The sequence below is a fragment of the Dipodomys merriami genome, unplaced genomic scaffold (assembly GCF_024711535.1).
Source record: "Dipodomys merriami isolate MVZ:Mamm:240054 unplaced genomic scaffold, mDipMer1.0.p SCAF_2, whole genome shotgun sequence".
NCBI classification, from domain to species: domain Eukaryota; kingdom Metazoa; phylum Chordata; class Mammalia; order Rodentia; family Heteromyidae; genus Dipodomys; species Dipodomys merriami.
In genome coordinates this window covers 53,338,179-53,360,142 of record NW_027203381.1, presented here as the reverse complement: position 1 = coordinate 53,360,142, position 21,964 = coordinate 53,338,179, and the positions used below count along the sequence as shown (strand labels likewise).

The following is a 21,964-nucleotide window of genomic DNA, read 5'->3' as shown; positions in this document are numbered from 1 at the left end:
ATCAGGGTTTACTTACAGATGGAAGTTATTGTACAAGATGAAGTTTAGCGGGACTGGGAATGTGGCTCAGTGGTAGAGCACTTGCCTTGCATGCATGAGGCCCTGGGTTCGATTCCTCAGCACCACATAAAGGAAAAAGCCAGAAGTGGCACTGTGGCTCAAGTGGTAGAGTGTTAGCCTTGAACTGAAGAGCTGAGAGACAGCGCCCAGGCCAGAGTTCAGGCCCCACGGCTGGACCCCCTCCCCCAAAAAGATGAAGTTTAGCAAGTTTTTAGGAAGATACTGGGAAAGGGAGGGGGGTAGCCAGACTGGTGTGAGGAGCAAAGGATTACTGTGTAAGGCTTGTGTTCAAACAGAGGATTATTTTCAAAGGACCAGCTCGGCTGGAGCACTGGAACCGACAGGACAGGGATCTCAGGATAGGTGGGCAAGGAGTCGGTGAAGTGACAAACAGACACAGACTCAAAAGAGTTGCAGCAGCTGAGTGTATCTTTATTGAGGAGAATTAACATTTTTATACAGTGTGCGATTGTGACATAGATTCTTTATTTAAGCACATAATCAATTTTTTTAAAGGCAAAGCATTGATGAATTACATGAAAATTGATGACTATCCCACCAACTGTTTAAGCTAAGTGGTGCGAAAAAAGTCTAGCATATAGTTTAATACAATGTGTCATCTATTCAGCCTTTTTATGTTTAATAATTAACAAACCTAAGACAGGACTACACTTATATTGTACTCTGTTTTTTTCATATATTTTCAAGTCCCTTTGAAACCATCCTAAAAACCACTTCCAGGTTGAGTCAGGCATTCTCCGTTTTCTATAATTTTAATCCCAATATTTGTTCACATAAATTTCTAATTGTTATTTTAAACTATCTTATTGTTGTTTAAATAATAAACACCATAATGATCTAGATCTACCTAATCTTTGTATAAAATCTAATGAGTTCCAAAATACCCTTTTTCCTTTTACATTAACTCATCTATTTTTATCTTTATAAGCTCCTGTATAAGGCAATGGTTTATTGATCGGTTCAGGAAATGTGATGTCACTAACTTTATATTTGATGGGAAACCAGCATCTATTCCCTATAATGTAAGCTGGACTAAACTTAATCATAACTGTTGGGGGAATCTTTCTTTTCCTTTTATTATCAGGGGTCCCTTTTTCTAGAACTCTCTGAGCTTCTGGGATAACTCATTCTAGCTTAGTTTAATTCATTAATTCTGCCTTTTGTAACATATCTGGAAATTTTAAGTTTCTGTATTTACTATGAATGAGCTGCAAAACTGCTTGTGAAGTTGTAGAAGTTTCTGGAGGCAGTGTCACATCAGATGATAGATTGGTTGGGGCATTGCCCACATTTAATCTTTGGTCCTAGTCTTTATTATTCAGAGAAGCTGTCTCTATTGGACTGTGCCATGCCACCTCCTGCAGAGTCTGCATGAGAGATCGCATTAGACAAAGAGCTTCAAGGAAGCATGCCTGCAGGAAGGGGGTGTTGGTTCAAGGCTTCCCATACACTTGGCTGCACCTTTATAGCCTCTGCCTTTATTCTTACTATATTCTTCTTGGCTGTACATTCGTTGCCTTTATTCTCATTTTGGCTATTTTTCTATTGATCTGCGAACAGAGCATGTGGTATCTTTCCAGTCCAATAGAGACGGCTTCTCTAAATAATAAAGACTAGGACCAAAGATTAAATGTGGGCAATGCCCCAATCAATCTATCATTTGATGTGACGCTGCCTCCAGAAACTCCTACATCTTCACAAGCAGTTTTGTGGCTCACGCATAGTAAATATAGAAACTTAAAGTGTCCAGATATGTCACAACAGACAGAATTAGTGAATTAAACTAAGTTAGAAAGAGTTATCACAGTAGTCCAGAGAGTTCTAAAAAAAGGGACCTCTGATTATAAAAGGAAAAGAAAGATTCCCCCAACAGTTATGATTAAGTTTAGTCCAGCTTACATTATAGGGAATAGATGCTGGTTTCCCACAAAATATAAAGTTAGTAACATCACATTTCCTGAACCGACCAATGAACCATTGCCTTATACAGGAGCTTAAATAGATGAAAATAGCTGGATAAACATAAAAGGAAAAAGAGTATTTTGGAACTCATAAGATTTTATACAAAGATTAGGTAGATCTAGATCATTATGGTGTTTATTATTTAAACAACAATAAGATAGTTTAAAACAACAATTAGAAATTTATGTGAATGAATATTGGGATTAAACTCATAGGAAATGAAGAATGCTTGACTTAACCTGAAAGTGGTTTTTAGGATGGTTTCAAAGGACTTGAAAATATATGGAAAAAATAAAAAGAGTACAATGTAAATACAGCCCTGTTTTAGGTTTGTTAATTATTAAACATAGAAAGGCTGAATAGATGACACATTGTATTAAACTATATGCTAGACTTTTTTCGCACCACTTAGCTTAAACAGTTGGTGGGATAGTCATCAATTTTCATGTAATTCATCAATGCTTTGCCTTTAAAAAAATTGATTACGTGCTTAAATAAACGAAGAATCTATGTCACAATCGCACACTGTATAAAAATGTTAATTCTCCTCAATAAAGATACACTCAGCTGCTGCAACTCTTTTGAGTCTGTGTCTGTTTGTCACTTCACCGACTCCTTGCCCACCTATCCTGAGATCCCTGTCCTGTCGGTTCCAGTGCTCCGGCGGAGCTGGTCTGTCGCAGGACTGGAAAGAAACTAAATGCTCCATTGCAGATCAATAGAAAAAGATCCAAAACAAGAATAAAGGCAACGAATGTACAGCCAAGAAAAATATAGTAAGAATAAAGGTAGAGGCTATAAAGGTGCAGCCAAGTGTATGGGAAGCCTTGAACCAACACCCCCTTCCTGCAGGCATGCTTCCTTGTCTAATGCAATCTCTCATGCAGACTCCGCAGGAGGTGGCGTTGCAATTATTGGACCTGGTGAACAGTCCTTGTGCCTCGACAACCTGGATGGAGCTTCTCTGTCCAGGATGTGGACAGTGGCTACAGAGTATTTCCTCTGCATTAGGATACACACATTTTAAAAAACATTTCAGGTATCAACTCATTTAATTCTCATGGCAAAGCTGCAGAACAAGTGCTACTGCTAACCTGACTAAACTGAAACCACACAGGTAATTTTGCCTAAAGCCACACAGCTAGAAAGCAGTAAAGATGGACGGAGCTCAGAAGATAGGAACCCCAGAAGTCTTGTTCTATAGCAACTCCCCTTAATCAATATAGTATGCATACCAATGAGATAAAGGCATCTGGTGGAAGAACTTTCAGTATACTTTCAGTATATTTGAGAAGATTTGTTTCTCTTCTTTGGAAGGTTGTCATCTGCATATACTTGTTGTATCAAGTATGCTGGCCACAAGACCATCATAAGAACTGGTGGAATAAAAAGATGGAAAGTTCTTAAATCGTGAGGACATCCTTGAGCAGTAGAAAGAATTAACTGTGAAACTGCTCTACTTTCAGATTGATTTTTCTTGCCAGAGATGGGCAAAAGGGAAGGAGTATAGGATAATAAACCAAGAAAGGATGGCAGTGAAGAAAAATAACAAGGCAATTACACAGTATTGTGCACACTTGGGCTGCTATTTGTTGGAATTTCCAAAGATGAACAAATATCATGAACTGGCTGCTTTTTGTTTTCTAATGGATAATTTCGAATATGTATGTAGGAACTACTGCACAACTTCAACACGTATCTTTCAAAGCCAATCATTTTGAGGCAGGATAAACTGGGTAAAGTGAGGCCTGGTGAAGGCAACTCAGAAATATGGTATTAAGAAACAGAGAAACGCTATCTATGCTCCAAAGAAAAACAACTGGGTGCATTCCTTCCTGAGAGATACATTTCTTACCCCAACAATTAACATTTGTTTGGCAGCATGTATGCCTTCTTGAAAGAAATGTTCTCCCAAAATGTAAGCAACCTCTTACCCAAAATGTAGACAACTGGACACTTTCCTTATCTAGGATATGCATCTGTTTTATGGCAGGATGCACTCTTACCGGAAAGAAATGCCCAAAACATCCAAGGAGTAATTAGAGCAAAGCTAAAACACTATGTTTGCATAACTTTGAAGTCAGACACCTCCCCCCCCTTTACCATATAAATACCCACAGCAAAGAGCTGTGTCTCTCTCCCTTTGAGAACACCCACACTCTGTTAGTGAGTCTCTGCTATTTTGTCTGTTTGCAGGCTTGCTTGTAATAAAGCTCTGCCAGGCTTTCTTACCAGTGTGGCTTGTCCAAAAATTCTTATTCTGCGATCAAAGTCAAGTACCTTAAGTGAAGCGTCACTACTTTTAGAGGGAAGTTTCACAAACCCTCACCTGCATATGGTCATAATTTCGCTCTCCTCTCTCCCTCTCCCTCTGTATTAGCGTGTGCGCATGCTTGAATTCATAACCTGGGCACTGTCCCTGAGCTTTATTTTTTTCTTAAGCCTAGAGGTCTATCCTTTGGGCCACTTCCAGCGTTTTGGGTGCGTAATTAGCAATAAGAATTTCATGGACTGCCTGGGATGGCTGGGAGCCATCATCTTCAGATCTCATCCTTCCATTAGCCAGGATTACAAGTGAAAGGCACCACAAGTGCCTTGTTTCATTTTTAAATCTCTCACTTTTCCAGTATTCAGAAGCAAATTCCAGATATCCTATCATTTCATCCCTATATATTTCGGCACACATCTCTAAAGCAAAGGAAGAGGAGCCTAGGGCATTTGATGTCTTTGTCTAGCTTACTGGGTGGCAGCATTTGTCTGGAACTTATTTGTAAAATAAGCTGTATTGAGGGTTGCAACAGATTTTTTTTTAAGTAACTGCAATACTGTTCACAGCTCTCACAAAACTCTCTAGGAAGGAAGCTCACCCCATACATCTAGGGTGGGAGATTTATCTTCCAAGGCCTAGGGAGGGGCTCACAGACGCTTTTTCCTCTAGGTTGGCAGCTAAGCGGTGGTCTCAGTACCTGCCATTTTAGCCCCAAGGCGGCTTGCAATGAAGCTCAGCTCCCAGGCAAAGTCTCCGCCCACTGACGCCCATAGCTGCCCCTCCCCCCTCCTCATTTCCCCCCCCCCCCCCATTTTCACACACCCTGTCCTCAGCCATTGTGCCCTTGAGTGGGAAGTGATGTCCTAGAAGTCCAGATCAGACTACAGAGCACTACGGGAAAGAGCTACAGGACTGCGCCCTCTCAACACCCCGCCCATCTCCCTCCCCGCCAAACCCGCGCGCCACCAAGCGTTCCCGCCCGCCCGCCCGATGTGCGTCCCGCTCGGGGGCGCGCCGTTCTCCGTGCGTCTAATCGGGGCCGCGCCCGCCTGCTGCGCGTCCCGCCCCGTTCCGCTCGGGGACGCGCTCGTCCGCTGTGCGTCAGTTCGAGGACGTGCACCCGCCCCCTCCCCCCCCCCTCCCCCCGCCTCGCCGTGCTTTCAGGGTATGTTCTGCAGTCTCTCCTAGTGCAACCTTGACCACCGTACAGTTTGGCCCGCCATGTTCTTCTCCCTGGCGTTTCAGGCCAGAGCAGCCAGCCTCACTGCCCAGTGGGTAAGAAAGCTCTAGATGAACTGGCCACTAGTGCCACTCTGACTCTTTGTACTTCACCTAATTTGGGGCAGAGGAGGATTCTGAGCTCCGGACGAGCAGCACCAAGGACGCTGAGGCCTTCTTCCGCCCTTCAGAGAAGCCTCGGGTCGGGAGAGGGGAGGCTGGGCCTCTGCGTGGTGGCTTTCTTCTCTACTATGGGAAGTGAACGCCTAGTTGGATTATGAAAGGCAGGAGGGAGTGGACACTAGGTGAAGGTTTTTGTTTTGCTACTGCCGGGAGCCTAAGCTTCTCTTTGGTAAAATAGCTGTTTCTAGGATTCCTGGCTAGAGAGGTAGAGACTTTTATCTAGCGGTCGCGTTGCTATAAAATTAAGGCCTACTGGAGAAAACTGGCTTGCTTGTTGGAGGATTACTGAGTTTCTTCAGATCTAAATGAGGGTGCATTGGGTTGTTTACTGCAACTTGTGCTTTGAATATCCTAAGTGCTTGGTAAATAGTCGTACTAATAGTACCTCTAAAACTACACCCAAAGAATTATGGGAGTTTGATTGCCTTTAAAGGTTTAAGTACATCTCATATAGGCAAGGAAATTGAATTTCAAAGATGTTTGAACATAATTGAATTAAAAAAGAAACCAGGTTCCAGAAATGACTATCAAAACGGCATTTACCAACAAAAAGCCTAACTTATAGTTAGTTGGGATTTTTTTTTCTAACAGTACAATAGATCTAGTCTGTTCTTAACAAAAGACAGGGAGGTATTACAAGGGTTTAGAGACCCGAGTTTGTATAGTAGACTACCATCTTTTGCAGTTAGGTGATCTTGAGATGTTAATCTTCCTGGCAGCCACAAAATGGGAACATTTCCACTTAAGTCAATCAGTAAACATTTGAAGGGCTTTTTATAGGTCATGCATTGCTTGGACCAGGTAATTGGATTATATAATAACACTATTTCCTGTGTGCCAAGCATTGTTTAAAACATTTATATATTACCTTGGTTTTTAGATTTGGTACTATGTTCTTTTTCCTTATTACAGATTACAAATGGATCCAAACCTCTCTTCTTGTGGAGTTTGTCTCATATAAAAGAAAAGTTAAGATAGCTGGGCACCGGTGGCTCACACCTGTAATCCTAGCTACTCAGGAGGCTGAGATCAGGGTTCAAAGCCAGCCCAGGCAAGGAAAGTCTGTGAGACTCTTATCTCCAATAAACCACTAGAAAATGGGAAGTGGCACTGTGGCTCAAGCGGTAAGAGTGCTCCCCTTGAGCTGAAGAGCTGAGGGACAGCACCCAAGCCCAGAGTTCAAGCCCCACGACCGACCAAAAAAAAAAAAAAAGAAAAGTTAAGGTGAATATGATACAGTGTAAAAATGTAGTGTTAAGAGATCAGGATAAGCCTATCCAGTTTGGTTTAAAGGTGGGGGTCAGATTTTTCCTACCTGTAACACAGATTGTTGGAGGAGTTGGAAGATATTCTAGGTGAGCAGGAAAACCCTTAAAAAAAAAAACAAAACCCGACAACATAGGCAAGGAAGGAAAAGATTGGTGTTTGTTGAGCAGCCAACTCACTATTGAGGTAAAGTGTGTTCCCAAATGACCGAGGCATGAACCAGGAACTCCTTCCTTGCCATACTAACTTAATTTTATCTTAGAGGCACTAAGTTGGAAATGGTCACATTTCTGTTTTTGATAGCTCACTGGTTAGAGTAAGGGCTGAAGGGTTCTGAATAGAGCCATAAACATGGAGACTACAGAGATCACAGTTCGAAGCCAGCCTGGACAGAAAAGTCCAAGAGGCTCCATCTTCAAAGTAACCAAAAAACTGTTAGGGTTGGTGATGTGGCTCAAGTAGTTAAGTGTCAGCTGAGGTAGCAAGCCAAACATATGCGAGGCCCTGAGTTCAAATGTTGGTACAGTTTCCTTTTTTTTTAATGAGTAAAAATGATGAATTACAGCATATTAGGCTTAGGATAGGCCTATTACCTTATGTTTAGCAATTAACCAAAATTTTCTGTAGTAGTAATACACTTTCTAAACTCTACTTTTTTTTTTTATCTGTCTTGAGGCTTGAACTCTGGGCCTGGGCGCTGTCCCTCAGCTCTTTAGCTCAAGGCTACTGCTCTACCACTTGAGCTACAGCACTACTTTCGTTTTCTGAGTGGTTTATTCGAGATAAGAGTCTCACAGACTTTTCCTGCTCGGCCTGGCTTTGAACCATGATCCTCAGATCTCAGCCTCCTGAGTAGCTAGGATTACAGGCATGAGCCACCAACACCCAGCAGTTACTACTTTTTAGTTAGCTAATACTTCTAGTTTGGTAGGTATGAAGATTGTGGTGGCATTTTTAAAAGCATTTTATATTGTTTGATTCATTGAGGATCTTTTATGTCCTTAATCATAGTTACTTTGAGATTGTTGCTTACTAATCTCTGTTTTGTTCCCCCTGACCCCCCTGGGTTTTTTTTTTTTTTCATGCCCCCTACACCATGGTGCATAATTTTGGATTGTATTCTCTGCATTGTGAAAGATCTAGAAGTTCTAGATCATGTTTTAGTCATTTAGAAAGGGTGGAATCTGGGAGTTTGGACTCAGGGCCTCAGGCCTTCTTGGTTTGCTTGGTCAGCTCTTGCTCTCACTTGTGCCACGCCTCCAGCCCAGTTTTTGTCAGTTGTGGGGCTTGAACTCTGGGCCCGGGTACTGTCCCTGCACTCTTCAGCTCAAGGCAACTGCTCTACCACTTGAGCCACAGTGCCATTTCTGGTTTTTTGGTGGTTAATTGGAGATAAGAGTCTCACAGACTTTCCTCCCTGTGCTGGCTTTGAACTACGTTCCTCAGATCTTAGCCTCCTGAATAGCTAGGATTACAGGCTCGAGCCTCTGGCGTGCGCCACCAGCACCTGGCTTCAGCCCAGTTTTTTACTGACTATTTTTTGGAGATCAACTCAAGTGGACTTTCTGTCTGGGCTGGCTTTGAACTTGGATCCTCAGCATCTCAGCCTCCTGAGAAGCTAGGATTATAAGCATGAACCACTGCACTTGGCTTACTTTAGTCTTTAAAGGTATGGATTTTGTTTTGTTTTGCTTTTATGCCAGAACTGGACTGAAACTTGGATCTCCTTAGCTTTTTTGGTCGAGGCTGGCACTCTACTACTTGAGCCACTTTTTTTTTTTTTTTTTTTTTGGGTCTGGTTGTGGGGCCTGAACTCTGGGCCTGGGCGCTGTCCCTCAGCTCTTCAGCTCAAAGCTAGCACTCTACCACTGAGCCACAGCGCCACTTCTGGCTTTTTTCTTTTTCTTATGTGGTGCTGAGGAATCGAACCCAGGGCCTCATGAATGCAAGGCAAGCACTCTACCACTGAGCCACCTTCCCAGCCCCTTGAGCCACTTCTTTACTTCCAGCTTTTTTGTGGTTAGTGGTAAGAGTCTCACAGACTTTCTTTTTTTTTGTTGTTTCTTTTGGGGTCCAGTTGTGGGCCTGAACTCTGGGTCTGGGCCTGGGCGCTGTCCCTCAGCTCTTTAGCTCAAGGCTAGTGCTCTACCACTTGAGCCACAGCACCACTTCCAGATTTTTTCTTTTTGCTTATGTGGTGCTGAGGAATTGAACCCAGGGGCTCAGGCATGCAAGGCAAGCACTCTACCACTGAGCCACCTTCCCAGCTCCCTCACAGACTTTCTTTTTTTCTTTTTTTTTTTGGGGGGGGGTCCAGTCGTGGGGCCTGAACTCTGGGTCTGGGCGCTTCCCTCAGCTCTTCAGCTCAAGGCTAGCACTCTACCACTTGAGCCACAGTCCCACTTCTGGCTTTTTTCTTTTTGCTTATGGGGTGCTGAGGAATTGAACCCAGGGCCTCATGCATGCAAGTCAAGCGCTCTACCACTGAGCCACCTTCCCAGCTCACAGACTTTCTTGAGCCTGGGCTTTCTTCAAACCATGATCCTCAGATCTCCTAAGTAGCAGGATTACAGGTATGTGCCACTTGATGCCCAGCTGTTTAGTTGTATTTGCTCTCTATCCACCTAAGTATAGGGGTTCTGTTCTTCTAAGATAACTAACTGCTCTCTCTTCTATTTGGTATCTGTTACTCTCATAGGCATGAGTCAGATTTTGGTATTTATACAGAATGTCATGCTGCCTCATTTTAGCTCTTTCTTTTCTGGAATTTCTCCAAAGCCATGATTGTCTCAGGTTCTCCTTTGGTTATTCAAGCCAGTAAGGCTGTGTTTCTTTTGGGTTTTTCTGGTTCTTCAAGACAGTAAGGCTGTGTGTTTCTTTTGGGTTTTGCTGTCCAGCATAGGGAAGACTGGAACCTGTAAGAAAAGCCTCACTGGCTTCACTCACTAAACTCCCTCTGCTGCCTGCTTTTGATTTGATAGTGCCTTCAGATAGAAGAGTTTTGTTTTTGTTTTAGTATTATGCCCAGAGTTTATGGTTACTATTCAGTGGCTTAGCTTGAAAGTATCTACTCTATCATCTTGGAAGATACTACCCTCAATGATTACAGTTGTTTTGTATTTTTTGCATGTATGTGCCTGTTCTGGGGCTTGAACTCAGAGCCTGGGTGCTGTCTCTGAGATTTTTTTGTTCAAGTCTAGTACTCTACCATTTGAGCCACAGCTCCACTTCTGTTTTTGTTTTTTGTTTTTTTTTTTTTTTTTGCTAGTTAGAGATAAGAATCTCACAGATTTTCTTGCCTGGGCTGGCTTTGTTCCATGGTCCTCAAATCTCAGTCTCCTGAGTAGCTAGGGTTATAGTCATGAGCCATTGGTACCTGTCTTCTTTGTAACTTTTATGTTTTGTGAAATGAGATGCTCTTTTCATTCCAGTTAAACCCAATTTTTAGCCTATCAAGGGATTTCCATTTTTGTTTGGCTCAAGGGCCCTGAAGAAGTTTTTTGTTTTAATGTGGAAAGGTGGCAGGCAACTCCAAAACATTGTATAAAAGCTCCCTCAATGGAAAGGGGCTTATAGCCAAAATAACTAATTGTAAGTTAAAACTACTCTTAAGTTGAACATGTGTCAATACACCTGATACAGTGATTGGCTATATTTGTTGGTAGGTCTTTTTTTTTTTTTTTTAATCTTCCTTTCTGAACTTGCTGAGTTATATTAAGGAAGTTAGTATACATGCTGCTGTAATAGTAGAAGGGTTGGTAGTAGAAGTGATTCTATTTGCCTATAAGTGGGTAAGAAGCAGAGATTAACTTTGTTATGATGGATGAGTGGGAGGTATAAAATGAAATGGTGTTGTAAGTGCAGGTAGCTTCAAATACAAAGAGAACTAAATAAATGGTAGGATGGAAAAGAAACAAAATGGAAGATAAGGCTGGAGAAAATCTGGTTTAGGTATATCATACCATAAGCCTTAGATTTTATTCTGTAATGAGTGATCCATTTTAGGTATATACATAGCATAATTGGATTGGTTCCACTACTACCACTCAATCCTTTTCCCATTACAATTCCACTACTACCACTCAATCCTTTTCCCATTACAATTTTAGTATAGAGTATGGAAGTGTAGAGGTACCTCTGGAGATAAGATTGGATGGCAGAAGATTAGTATCAAGGCTAATGCTGTAAGTTAGGGTGGAAATGAGAAGATGTGAGCTAGATAATAGAGGAAAAACAGAGTATCAGGAGTAACAATTTAAAAATTGTACAGGTAGAATGAGTAGGATTTGATAAGTGAGAAAGAGGACCTTGGGATCTTATTCATGATTATAGCGGGATACCATCTCTGAAGACTTAATTTTAAATTACCATGAACATTTTCTTATATCCTAATGTGACTAAGGTATGGCATAATTTTACAAAGGACAGTAGAAGAGTACTGGCCTAGCCAACACAATAACCTCAGTTCAAACCTAGTACCACCAAGGAAAAATGCCAAAATGCCACTAGCACATTGGTATACAGACAAGAAAACATAAACATAAAATTAATTTATCTATCTAAAGAAGTGTTAGTAGGATACCTTGAAGATTACATAAAAGATAATCTGGTTTAGCAGTTTCAGAAGTAGAAGAGTTCAGAACCTACCTATTTGTACTTTTAGAAGAGTTCAAGAGTTCAGAACCTACCTATTTGTACTTGACACATCTATAGATGATTGTGATAGAGAAGCAACCATTTGGGATTAAACTGCAAAATTACGTATTTATGATGGAAAGTAGAAGAAATTTAATTTTACTAGGTTCAGTTAAAGTCTTGAGAGAGGTTAGGGGAAATATTAGGAAATGTGACTTATAAGAATAAAGACATGCTTTATAACCCAGAAAAGTATTATTCTTCTTGTTTTTAATGTATGTTTAACATTCTGCTATAGTAAAATAAATAGAATATTTAGAAATGGTCAGTAAACTATAAAAATATAACAAAATTATGTGTATTAACACATGGAAAATAATGTTTAATAAACATGGAATGATATATGACTTTTAGTCCTTCTCTACCTCAAGAATAGCATAATAAAGGTAATGCTAACTAAAATCCAGTGAGTATTTTAATACCTATGTGAGAATAGACTTTAAAAGCTTTGAATAGCTTGGAGAAAAAAAAAAAAGCATGGATATCTAGACAGAAAAGTTTCAAAAAGAGGAAGCAACAAGAAAAATGGGCAAAAAAAAAAGACTTAACAGTCTGGTGCCTGTGGCTCATGCCTGTAATCCTAGCTGCTTAGCAGGCTGAGATCTGAGTCTCACTGTTCAAAGCCTACCTGGGCAGGAAATTCTGTGAGACTCTTATCTCCAACAGACCACTAGAAAAACTGGAAGTGGTACTGTGGCTCAAGTGAAAGAGCGCTCCCCTTGAGCTTAAGAGCTGAGGGACAGTGCCCAAGCCCAGAGTTCAAGCCCCATGACTGACAAAAACAAAAACAAAACAATTTAATTATAAAATAGTAGATCATATTTAAAGAAAATGTTCTCGAGTCAAGGGGATATCATATTAGTACCATGAAAAAAATACAGTTTGAAAAATACAGATATATCCTATTATCTGAAAGTAGTTACTTACGTTATAGTGACAGTGATAGCACATGTTCTTAATCTTTTTTTTTTTTTTTCCGGTTGTGGGCCTTGAACTCTGGGCGTGGGTGTTGTTCCTTAGCTCTTCAACTCAAAGTGAGTGCTCTACCACTTAAGACACAGTGCCAGTTCTGGTTTTCTGGTGGTTAATTAGAGATGAGTCTCATGGACTTCCTTTGCTTGGACTGGCTTTGAATTGTGATCCTCAGATCTCAGCCTCCTGAGTAGCTAGGATTACAGGCACGAGACACCAATCTTTTGATGTATGAAGATAGAAATTTTTTATAATCATTGGCTAGCATTCATTAGTACTTTGAAAGATCCCAAGTTGGAAAAGATTATCTGGTATTTCTTAGATTCAGTAGCAGTTTGAAGATCACTTGCAAAGTCCATAAATGGAATCTGGCTTTGTAAAATACAATAAGGCAATAATATCCAAATCTGATTTTTTAAAAAAAACAATCATCTAAGATACTGTAAAAAATACTTGGGATCCTTCTGTATCATAAACTTTTTTTTTGGGGGGGGAAGGGGGGTCCGGTCGTGGGGCCTGAACACTGAGCCTGGGTGCTATCCCTTAGCTCTTCAGCTCAAGGCTAGCGCTCTACCACTGGAGCCACAGCGCCACTTCCGGCTTTTTTTTCTTTTTGCTTATGTGGTGCTGAGGAATCAAACCCAGGGCCTCATGCATGCAAGGCAAGTGCTCTACCACTGAGCCACCTTCCCAGCCCCTGGATCATAAACTCTTAAATGTTAAACAGATTCAGGTTAAGTATCTCTAATCTTAAAATCTGAAAACTTCTGAAATCCACCTACTAATACTACCAAAATTTCAGGGTTTTTTTTAAGATGAGGGATGTTTAACTAGAAAATTGATGAAATATTCCAAAACTTGTAACTCAAATCTGAAACACTTCTGGCCTAAGAATTTCAGATAAAAGAATACCTAACCTGTAAAAGTTTATATGTATTAATAAATAAAAATAAAAGCAATTTAAACTGATATAGCAATATTCATGTTTAAGTTTACTAGTTAATTTTTTAGATTAGAAACTTGAAATCATTTGAAATTCTGAAAATGAATGTTTGCTCTTTTAATCAAATTCTTTTTTAATTAGGATCCCATCTATTTTTTCATTAGTTTAATACAATTAGAATGACAATTTATGTTTCTTTCCTACACTTTTGTTTAACCCTGATTCTTTCCAGATGTGATAGGCATTAGATTTTTTTTCCTGTACCATTATTTTTCAAGTCATCTGCTACTTAAATACTAATTTGTATTTTTTATTTTTTTATTTTTTTGTCGGTTGTGGGGCTTGAACTCTGGGCGTGATTGCTGTCTCTCAGCTCTTCAGCTCAAGGCTAGCGCTCTACCACTTGAGCTACAGTGCCACTTCCGGTTTTCTGGTGGTTTATTGGAGATAAGAATTTCATGGTCTTTCTTGCCCGGGCTGGCTTTGAACCACGATCCTCAGATCTCAGCCTCCTGAGTAGCTAGGATTACAGGCATGAGCCACTGGCACCCGGCTCTAATTTTGGAATTTTTGACATTTAGTTATAACTTTCCTGTTGTGTTTGTATTTCTATAAGAAAAATTAACTACCAAAAAGCAGTAAGTGAAGCTGTGGCTCAAGTGGTAAAGTGTCAGCCTTGGGCACAAAAAGCTGCCATCAGGGTCTGGGACAGCACCCAGACTGAGTTCAAGCCTGGTACAGGCACACACACATGAAAGGATAAAAATGTTTTTAGGCTTTCTCTGATTATGCCAGTTTACTTCTCTAAAATGCTATATATGTAATTTTTATCCAATAAAATGCAATGTTATCTTAAAAAACAAAACTCAACCAATTTGTTAGTTGGAAATGTTATTTTTTTATGTTACTGTTGTAGTACCTGGCACCATTTTTTTAAAAAAATTAGTTTCTCAGTCATCATCTGGAAAGAAAAAAAACAGCTCTGATAAAGTAGTCACTACTACATATCATAAAGTGGGTACAAGGTATTTGACATTCACAGAGTTATGATACAGTATGTCCATAATACTAGAGGAAACATTTAAAAAGGCATTATTAAGACTTGATTCTACTTTTTCAACAGAGGGCCCAAAGGATAGTATGACAGTTCTGTAAAGAAATGTACTTTCAGCCAGACACCTTTGGCTCACCCCTGTAATTCTAGCTACTCAGGAAGCTGAGATCTGAGGAACACAGCTCAAAGCCAGCCTGGACAGGAAACTTTGTGAAATTCATATAAATTCCAATAAACTACACACAAAAAATGCTTGAAGTGGTGCTGTGGCTCAAGTGGTGGAGCACTTGCCTTGTGCAAGAGAAGCTCACTCAGGACAGTGCCCAGGCCCTGAGGTTAAGCCCCAGGAATGCCCCCCCCCCACACACACACATGCCAAAAAAAAGAAAAAGAAAAAAAAAGAAAGTACTTTCTTAGATAGGATTTCCTTCCGTAAGTGGCACAGGATTTCCTTTGTGGTACAGTTCTAAGTAGGAAATGTTATTTTAAATTGCATGTTTTAATTACTAGTAAGCTTTCGAGCATTATGTTCATGGTCTTTTCATTTTTATGATTTGTATACAGATGATCTCTTTAGGATGTAAACTTTTTGGTAATCCAATATGTGTACAGTTTAAGAGTTTATGGTGATGAACATACAGTTAATAGATGATAATGTCAGAGAAAAAGAATTTAGGAATACTGAGCCTAAAGGACACTATAAGGAGTTTCAAAAAGTGTAACTGGGTATTCTTTTTACTTTAAGCATGGAAACCATGGGAAATATGTGCACCTAAGAAAATGTTACATACATTTATTACTTACTTAACTTTCTCTTTTCTGTTAGGTTTCTATGAATTGCTTTACCTTTGGTCAGTTTTATTTTGGTTTAATCCAAAAAAGCAGAAATTCTAAAATTTTGGAATAAAAGAGTTGTTAGGTTAGAGAAAGGAAAAGCAAGAAGACCCAGAAATAAAATGCAGTGGAATAATAGGTTTCCTCCATGGTACACTTTCTGCACATCTTAAGTAGAGCTTTCCAAAATAAAATGTTTGCTGGAGTTTCTGAACTAATTTAATAAAAGAACTGAAAAGGTATGGCAGGCACAAAAATTTCTTGAGGCCAATCCCAGCACAGGAGGCTAAGCACAGAAGCAAGTTCCAGACCTGAGACCAGCCTGGGTTACATAATGATACCCTGTCTGAAAAAACAATGGAGGAGACTGTTGATATAGTATGAAAAACATATTTATAAAGGTCCAATATTAAATGCAGGTTAGAATCTAATTAGACTGTTGATATATTTGTATAGAATGAAAAACATATTTATAAAGGTCCAATATTAAATGCAGGTTAGAATCTAATTACTACAAAAGTACAAAGCAGTAGGTTAAGGGTATATTACTTCCCAAAAGCATGTTTGCAGAGTAGTAGAAATAGTATGCAGTTCAGTAGGTACAGGTTATGGTTATGATTCTTCAACTGATAGTTTGTCTGGTGACCTCTAGTAGGCTTGTCTTTGGATCTCTATTTCCTTGTACCTCTCCTAGAATGAGATAGGCAAGACTGTAGGACATTGGACATATTTCTTTTTTTTGGGGGGGGGGGTCCGGTCATAAGGTCTGAACTCTAGGCCTAGGTGCTGTACCTCAGCTCTTCAGCTCAAGGCTAGCATTCTACCACTTGAGCCACAGCACCACTTCCGGCTTTTTTCTTTTTGCTTATGTGGTGCTGAGGAATCGAACCCAGGGCCACACACATGCAAGGGAAGCGCTCTACCACTGAGCCACCTTCCCAGCCCCTGGACATATTTCTTAAGGTATTTTATTATTATAACTTTCTTCTGTTGTTTTAAATTATAAATACTAAAGAATTCCTTGTGAAAATTTTCTTAAGGTTTGTAACTTACTAAGCTTTCTTAATATTTTAAACTTTAGGGAAGACAAATAAGGAATTTGCATAAGTCATCTGTGCAAAATGGTGCTGGAGGAGCCTTATTTGTGGTAAGTAACTCAGATTTATTAATGGAAAGATGTGGAAATTTATGTGAAACGATTGTAATATCTAGAATATTTGGTGAAGAGAGAATAGTTTTGTGTAGAGTGCTTGCCTGGCGTATCTATCAATCTTAAAAAAAACCTTAAACACAAGTGTTTGGTATATGTAGGACGTTGTAGGTATTTAAATAGAATTTATTAAATTCATTATGTCAAAAAATGTGAGATTCTAGCTGAATCTAAATATAAACTGTCATCAGAGGATTTCTAAGAATAATAAATTACTCTCCGATGAAATTACTATGACTCTTAAATTGATGCTCATCCAACTTTGAAGATTATGAAACTGATTTGGGAAATCCTAAACTGGCACTCATTTAAAACTCAGGTATTTTAATAATGTTATGTGAATTAAATTAGCAGTTAGTCTTTATAGTTTTGTTCTAATAGTTTAACTACTAATAAGCTCCACAGTTTGTTGGGAAGAAGGATGAGATACTGCATTTGTTCTGATGTGATGCAGTATTTAGGGATTAACTTTTGTGTTACAGGGCAACATCTTACGATGTGTATAGTGTATAATGATTTAGAGTTGGTATTGTAACTAGCTTCCTGCTTTATCACTTTTGACTAAAATTAAATTGGTCTCTCACGTTTGATTTTATTGTCAAATTTCTACTTTATTTATTTTTTTTTGTCGGTCATGGGGCTTGAACTCTGAGCCTGAGTGCTGTCCCTGAGTTCTTCAGCTCAAGGCTAGTGCTCTACCACTTGATCCACAGTGCCACTTCCGGTTTTCTGGTGGCTTACTGGAGATAAGAGTTTCTTGCCTTTTCCTGCCCACACTGGCCTTTTTTTTTATTTTATTTTTTGGTATGGCCAGTCCTGGGGCTTGAGTTCAGGGTCTGGGCACTGTCCCTGAGCTTCTTTTTTGCTCAAAGATAGCTCTCTACCACTTGAGCCACAGCGCCACTTCCAGCCTTTCTGTTTATGTGGTACTGAGGAATCGAACCCAGGTGTTGTGGGGGGCTGGGAATATGGCTTAGTGGGAGAATGTTTGCCCGTGCAGGCTTTGAACTGCGATCCTCAGATCTCAGCCTCCTGAGTAGCTAGGATTATAGTCTTGAGCCACCGGTGCCCAGCTTCTACTTTTTAAAAATTTTTTAAATCTTTTTTGTAGATTGTGGGGCTTGAACTCTGGGCTTGGGTGCTCCACCTGAGCTCTTCAGCTCAAGGCAAATGCTCTACCACTTAAGCCACAGCACCACTTCTGGTTTTCTGAGTGGTTTATTGGAGATAAGAGTCTCTTGGACTTTCCTGCCCCGGCTGACTTTGAACTGTGATCTTCAGATCTCAGCCTCCTGAGTAGCTAGGATTAGAGGCGTGAGCCACAGGTGCTGGGCTGATTGAATGCCCTTTTAAAAAGGCAAACTGAAGTTGTTTATTAAGTTTTCACACATATACAAATGTGTTCCTAATAATCTTAGTATGACTCAATTTGTTGTTGACCTGACATTTTTTGTTAGTTTTCTACAAGAACCTGCTTTGTTAAGTTTTCTACAAGAACCTGCTTTGTTTTTAAAAAATATTTATTTATTGATTTTGGGATTTGAACTCCTCAGGGCTAATACTTGTTGAAATCAGGTGTTCTATTACTTGAGTCACAGTCCCTTTCTTTTCTGTGTTCTTTTTTAGATGAAGGTCTCAGGCTTTTTGCTTGGGGTTGGCACTCCTACCTAGGCTCCTGACTAGTAGCTGAGAGTGTGAATAGCTGGGCTTTATAGATGTTCACCACTATACACTGCTCATGTGTTGAGATGAGTCTTGCTAACTTTTTGCCTTCCTCAGCAATCCTCTCAATCTTTTGCTCTTGAGTACATGATTACAAGTATGAGCACTATGCACAGCCCTACAGGTCTTTTTAAAATTTTTTTTAAATTGTGAAAATACTGTACAGAGGGGTTACAATTACCCTACAGGTCTTAATGTTGGGTAATTTCTGTTTAAGGAAGGACATAGTGTTCTTATATCACCTAGATCCTTTTTATAATTGAGAGCCTTTTTTATTTTGGAAAAATGCACTTTATAAATCTTAATTTCATAAAGCTTCCAATAACTGGTAGTATTTGGTAATTAAATTAGAAGATCTTATTCCAAGAAAGTTGGATTACATTAAAACACAACAACAACAACAAAAACTAAACATAGCTAGGCGCTGTTGGCTTACTCCTGTAATCTTAGCTACTCAGGAGGTAAGATCTGAGAATCACTGTTCAAAGCCAGCCTGAGCTGGATAGTCTGTGTGACTTATCTCTAGTTATGGACCCCCTCCAACAAACAAACAAAAACTAACAGCTGGAAGTAGAGCTATTTCTCAAGTGGTAGAAGGCTAGTCTTGAGCAAAAACACTCAGGGACAGTGCTCTTAGTTCAAGCCCCAGGACTAGCACAAAAAAACAAAAACTGAATTTTAAAAAAATGAAAGCTACTCTTGCCCTTTAAAGGGTACTTCCTAAAACTGTTCAAACGTTTTCAATTCTGATGACTTTTGAAACAAGATGTCAAATTACATTTTGGTCAATGTTGATGAAAGAATAAGTTGACAACATGTTGGAATTATAGTGGTGAAATTAAATGATTAGTCATAGTATAATATATATAGTGTTACTCATACTTTATCGACAATTTGGTAATTGTGGAAAACCTTTTGTGTAGCACAGAGATACGCCTGAGAATAACCCAGATATCCCATTTGATTTCACACCAGAAAACTATAAGGTATGACTATTTAACAATACAATGAATTTATAAAATACTTAATATTTTGTCCAGATATATAAAATGAGTGCTTTTTCTTTTATACAGAGAATAGAAGCAATTGTGAAAAACTATCCAGAAGGACACAAAGCAGCAGCTGTGCTTCCAGTCCTGGATTTAGCCCAAAGGCAGAATGGGTGGTTGCCCATCTCTGCTCTGAACAAGGTACTGAATTTATTCTCCTTCCGAAATGAGGGGAGATACTATGTGGTAACTTCTTATCTAGAAATTATCCTGATAATATTAATGTCAGAGGTTAGGCCCTGAGTTCAAGCCACAGAACTGGTACAAAACAACAACAACAACAACAACAACAAAACACACTAAAACCAGAAAATTACAAGTTTCTTTAATTATAAAAACTTGTAAATATTTGATTAGGTGATTATTTTTCAATAAAACATGTTTCTTTGGGAGTTAAATTGTTTAAAAAATTAACATAGACAACTCTAAATAATTATTTAAGTTTGTAATCATAGTTTTGTTTTATTTTCTTCAGAAATGTATGTTTTGAGAAAGGAAAGCCCTTGGAAGTCTTGCCAAGTAGAAGGCTTCAAGTAAAACAAACTAAACAACTACTATGAGAGCATTTAAACTGTATTGTCCTATTGAATTTAGAGTTGGATACGTGTGAAATAGAGACAAGAGATGAAATATAGAGATTTCACTATCCTTCCTTCCCCAACCCAAGAAATAGTCCATTTTACAACAAAAACAAAGTCAAAGAAGCTCAAGCAGTAAACATAGCTAACATGGAAGGCAGATATCAGAGGACCAATGTTCAAGGCCAGCCCCAGCATAAAAGTTTGCAAGACTCCATCTTCACTAATTGTTTCACATGATTGTGTGGGTTGTTATCCCCAGCAACATGGGAAAGCTCAAGTAGAAGGATAATGGCCTAAGCACACCTCAGCATAAAATGAGACTCTACCTTGAAAGTAACATGCAAAGAGAGACTGCAAATGTGACTTAAATGGTACCACATCTGCTTAGCAAGCCGGAGGCCCAGATTTCAATCCCCAATACCCCTGGTCCCCTCTTCCCCCCCTCCAAAAAAAAAAGCTCACTTATTCCTCTTCCAAGATTCCAGGGGGAGATTTTCCAAAGTAGACAATTAGGGTCTTACTACACATTTATTCAGTATAATAGTAGGGCTCTAACATGCATTTTGATGAGAGTTCTACAAATTCAGATGTTCATCCCTGATTTAGAACCACCAAATTAAGTGCACATTTTCTTTTTTTTGGGGGGGGGTGTCTGGTCGTGGGGCCAGAACTCGGCCTGGGCGCTGTCCCTCAGCTCTTCAGCTCAAGGCTAGCGCTCTACCACTTGAGCCACAGCACCACTTCTGGCTTTTTTTCTTTTTGCTTATGTGGTGCTGGGGAGTCAAACCCAGGGCCTTATGCATGTAAGGCAAGCGCTCTGAGCAAGCCACTGAGCCATCTTCCCAGCCCTGCACATTTTCTTTAAAGTTCTTGATGTAGCAAAGTCCAACATGTTTGTCAACTGAAATGCCATTTAATTAGCTATTCTTTCATGTCAGTAGATGTATGCATAATTTTTAAGAATGCCAGACAGCAGGTTTTAAAACTCAGAGTATATTTACTAACCTAGAAAGTTGTAGCTACAATCACTCACAATAACTTTGCAAAGACCAGCCCTAGAACAGCTTTAAAACTCTTTTCTTCAGTCCTAGTCTTTCCCTAAGTGATTGAAGGGAATTAAGAATTGTCAATAAGATTCAGCTTTTGGATTATTCTGGGGCAGGGTATATACACATATGAGGTTTTAGGTATAAAATTTGAGTTTAGATATGTGAATGTAGAAGTATATAAACAAATATCAGCTAGTAGTTACCTTTGATTTACCATTTTTTTCTAGTGACAGATATTTGCATACACCATACATGATTTAGCAACATGAAATTTTTTTTGAAAAATTGGTAACAAAGTTTGAAAAAAAATTAACCTGTTTAATTTTGGGTTTAGCCCCCAAATTTTTGCCATGTGAACAGTTTGAATTGGAAAATGTGAGTGGAACTGGTCCAAGTAGAAAGTCCTAATACTTCAAGACAAATATTTAAAGAAAACACCCTTCTGGAGGAATGAAAAGAGAAGCCATTAGGTTCTCTGGGCTCTGGTTTTGTGTAAGATGTTTACAAAAGTTGAAGGATTTAGCCTATAACAGTCAGATACAAGTGTGTTTTCTGCCTTTGAAGAACTTTTTTGTTTTTAGCAAATTAAGCCAACATTGAAGTTATACTTTTTATAGGTAGTTACTAAACCTTGTAATTATCTTCTTTAATAATTTGCTAAATTTCAGGTTGCAGAAGTTTTACAAGTACCTCCAATGAGAGTATATGAAGTTGCAACTTTTTATACAATGTATAATCGAAAGCCAGTTGGAAAATACCACATTCAGATCTGCACTACCACACCTTGCATGCTTCGTAACTCTGACAGCATACTGGATGCCATTCAGAAAAAGCTTGGTATGGAATACATTGTATTTATAACTTTTAAAATTAGAG

The 21,964-nt window shown here is 39.3% G+C and overlaps 1 protein-coding gene across 1 annotated transcript in view; it reads left to right on the top strand.

Moving 5' to 3' along the window:
* The first annotated feature begins 5,445 nt into the window (after window positions 1-5,445).
* Window positions 5,446-21,964, top strand: part of Ndufv2 (NADH:ubiquinone oxidoreductase core subunit V2) — a 29,282-nt gene continuing 12,763 nt past the window's right edge. The window contains exons 1-5 of the mRNA XM_070029656.1: window positions 5,446-5,587; window positions 16,559-16,624; window positions 19,333-19,395; window positions 19,483-19,599; window positions 21,757-21,925. Of these exons, the coding sequence (XP_069885757.1) occupies window positions 5,534-5,587; window positions 16,559-16,624; window positions 19,333-19,395; window positions 19,483-19,599; window positions 21,757-21,925 (469 nt within the window). The 5' untranslated portion in view covers window positions 5,446-5,533. The remainder of the gene's footprint in view (window positions 5,588-16,558; window positions 16,625-19,332; window positions 19,396-19,482; window positions 19,600-21,756; window positions 21,926-21,964) is intronic.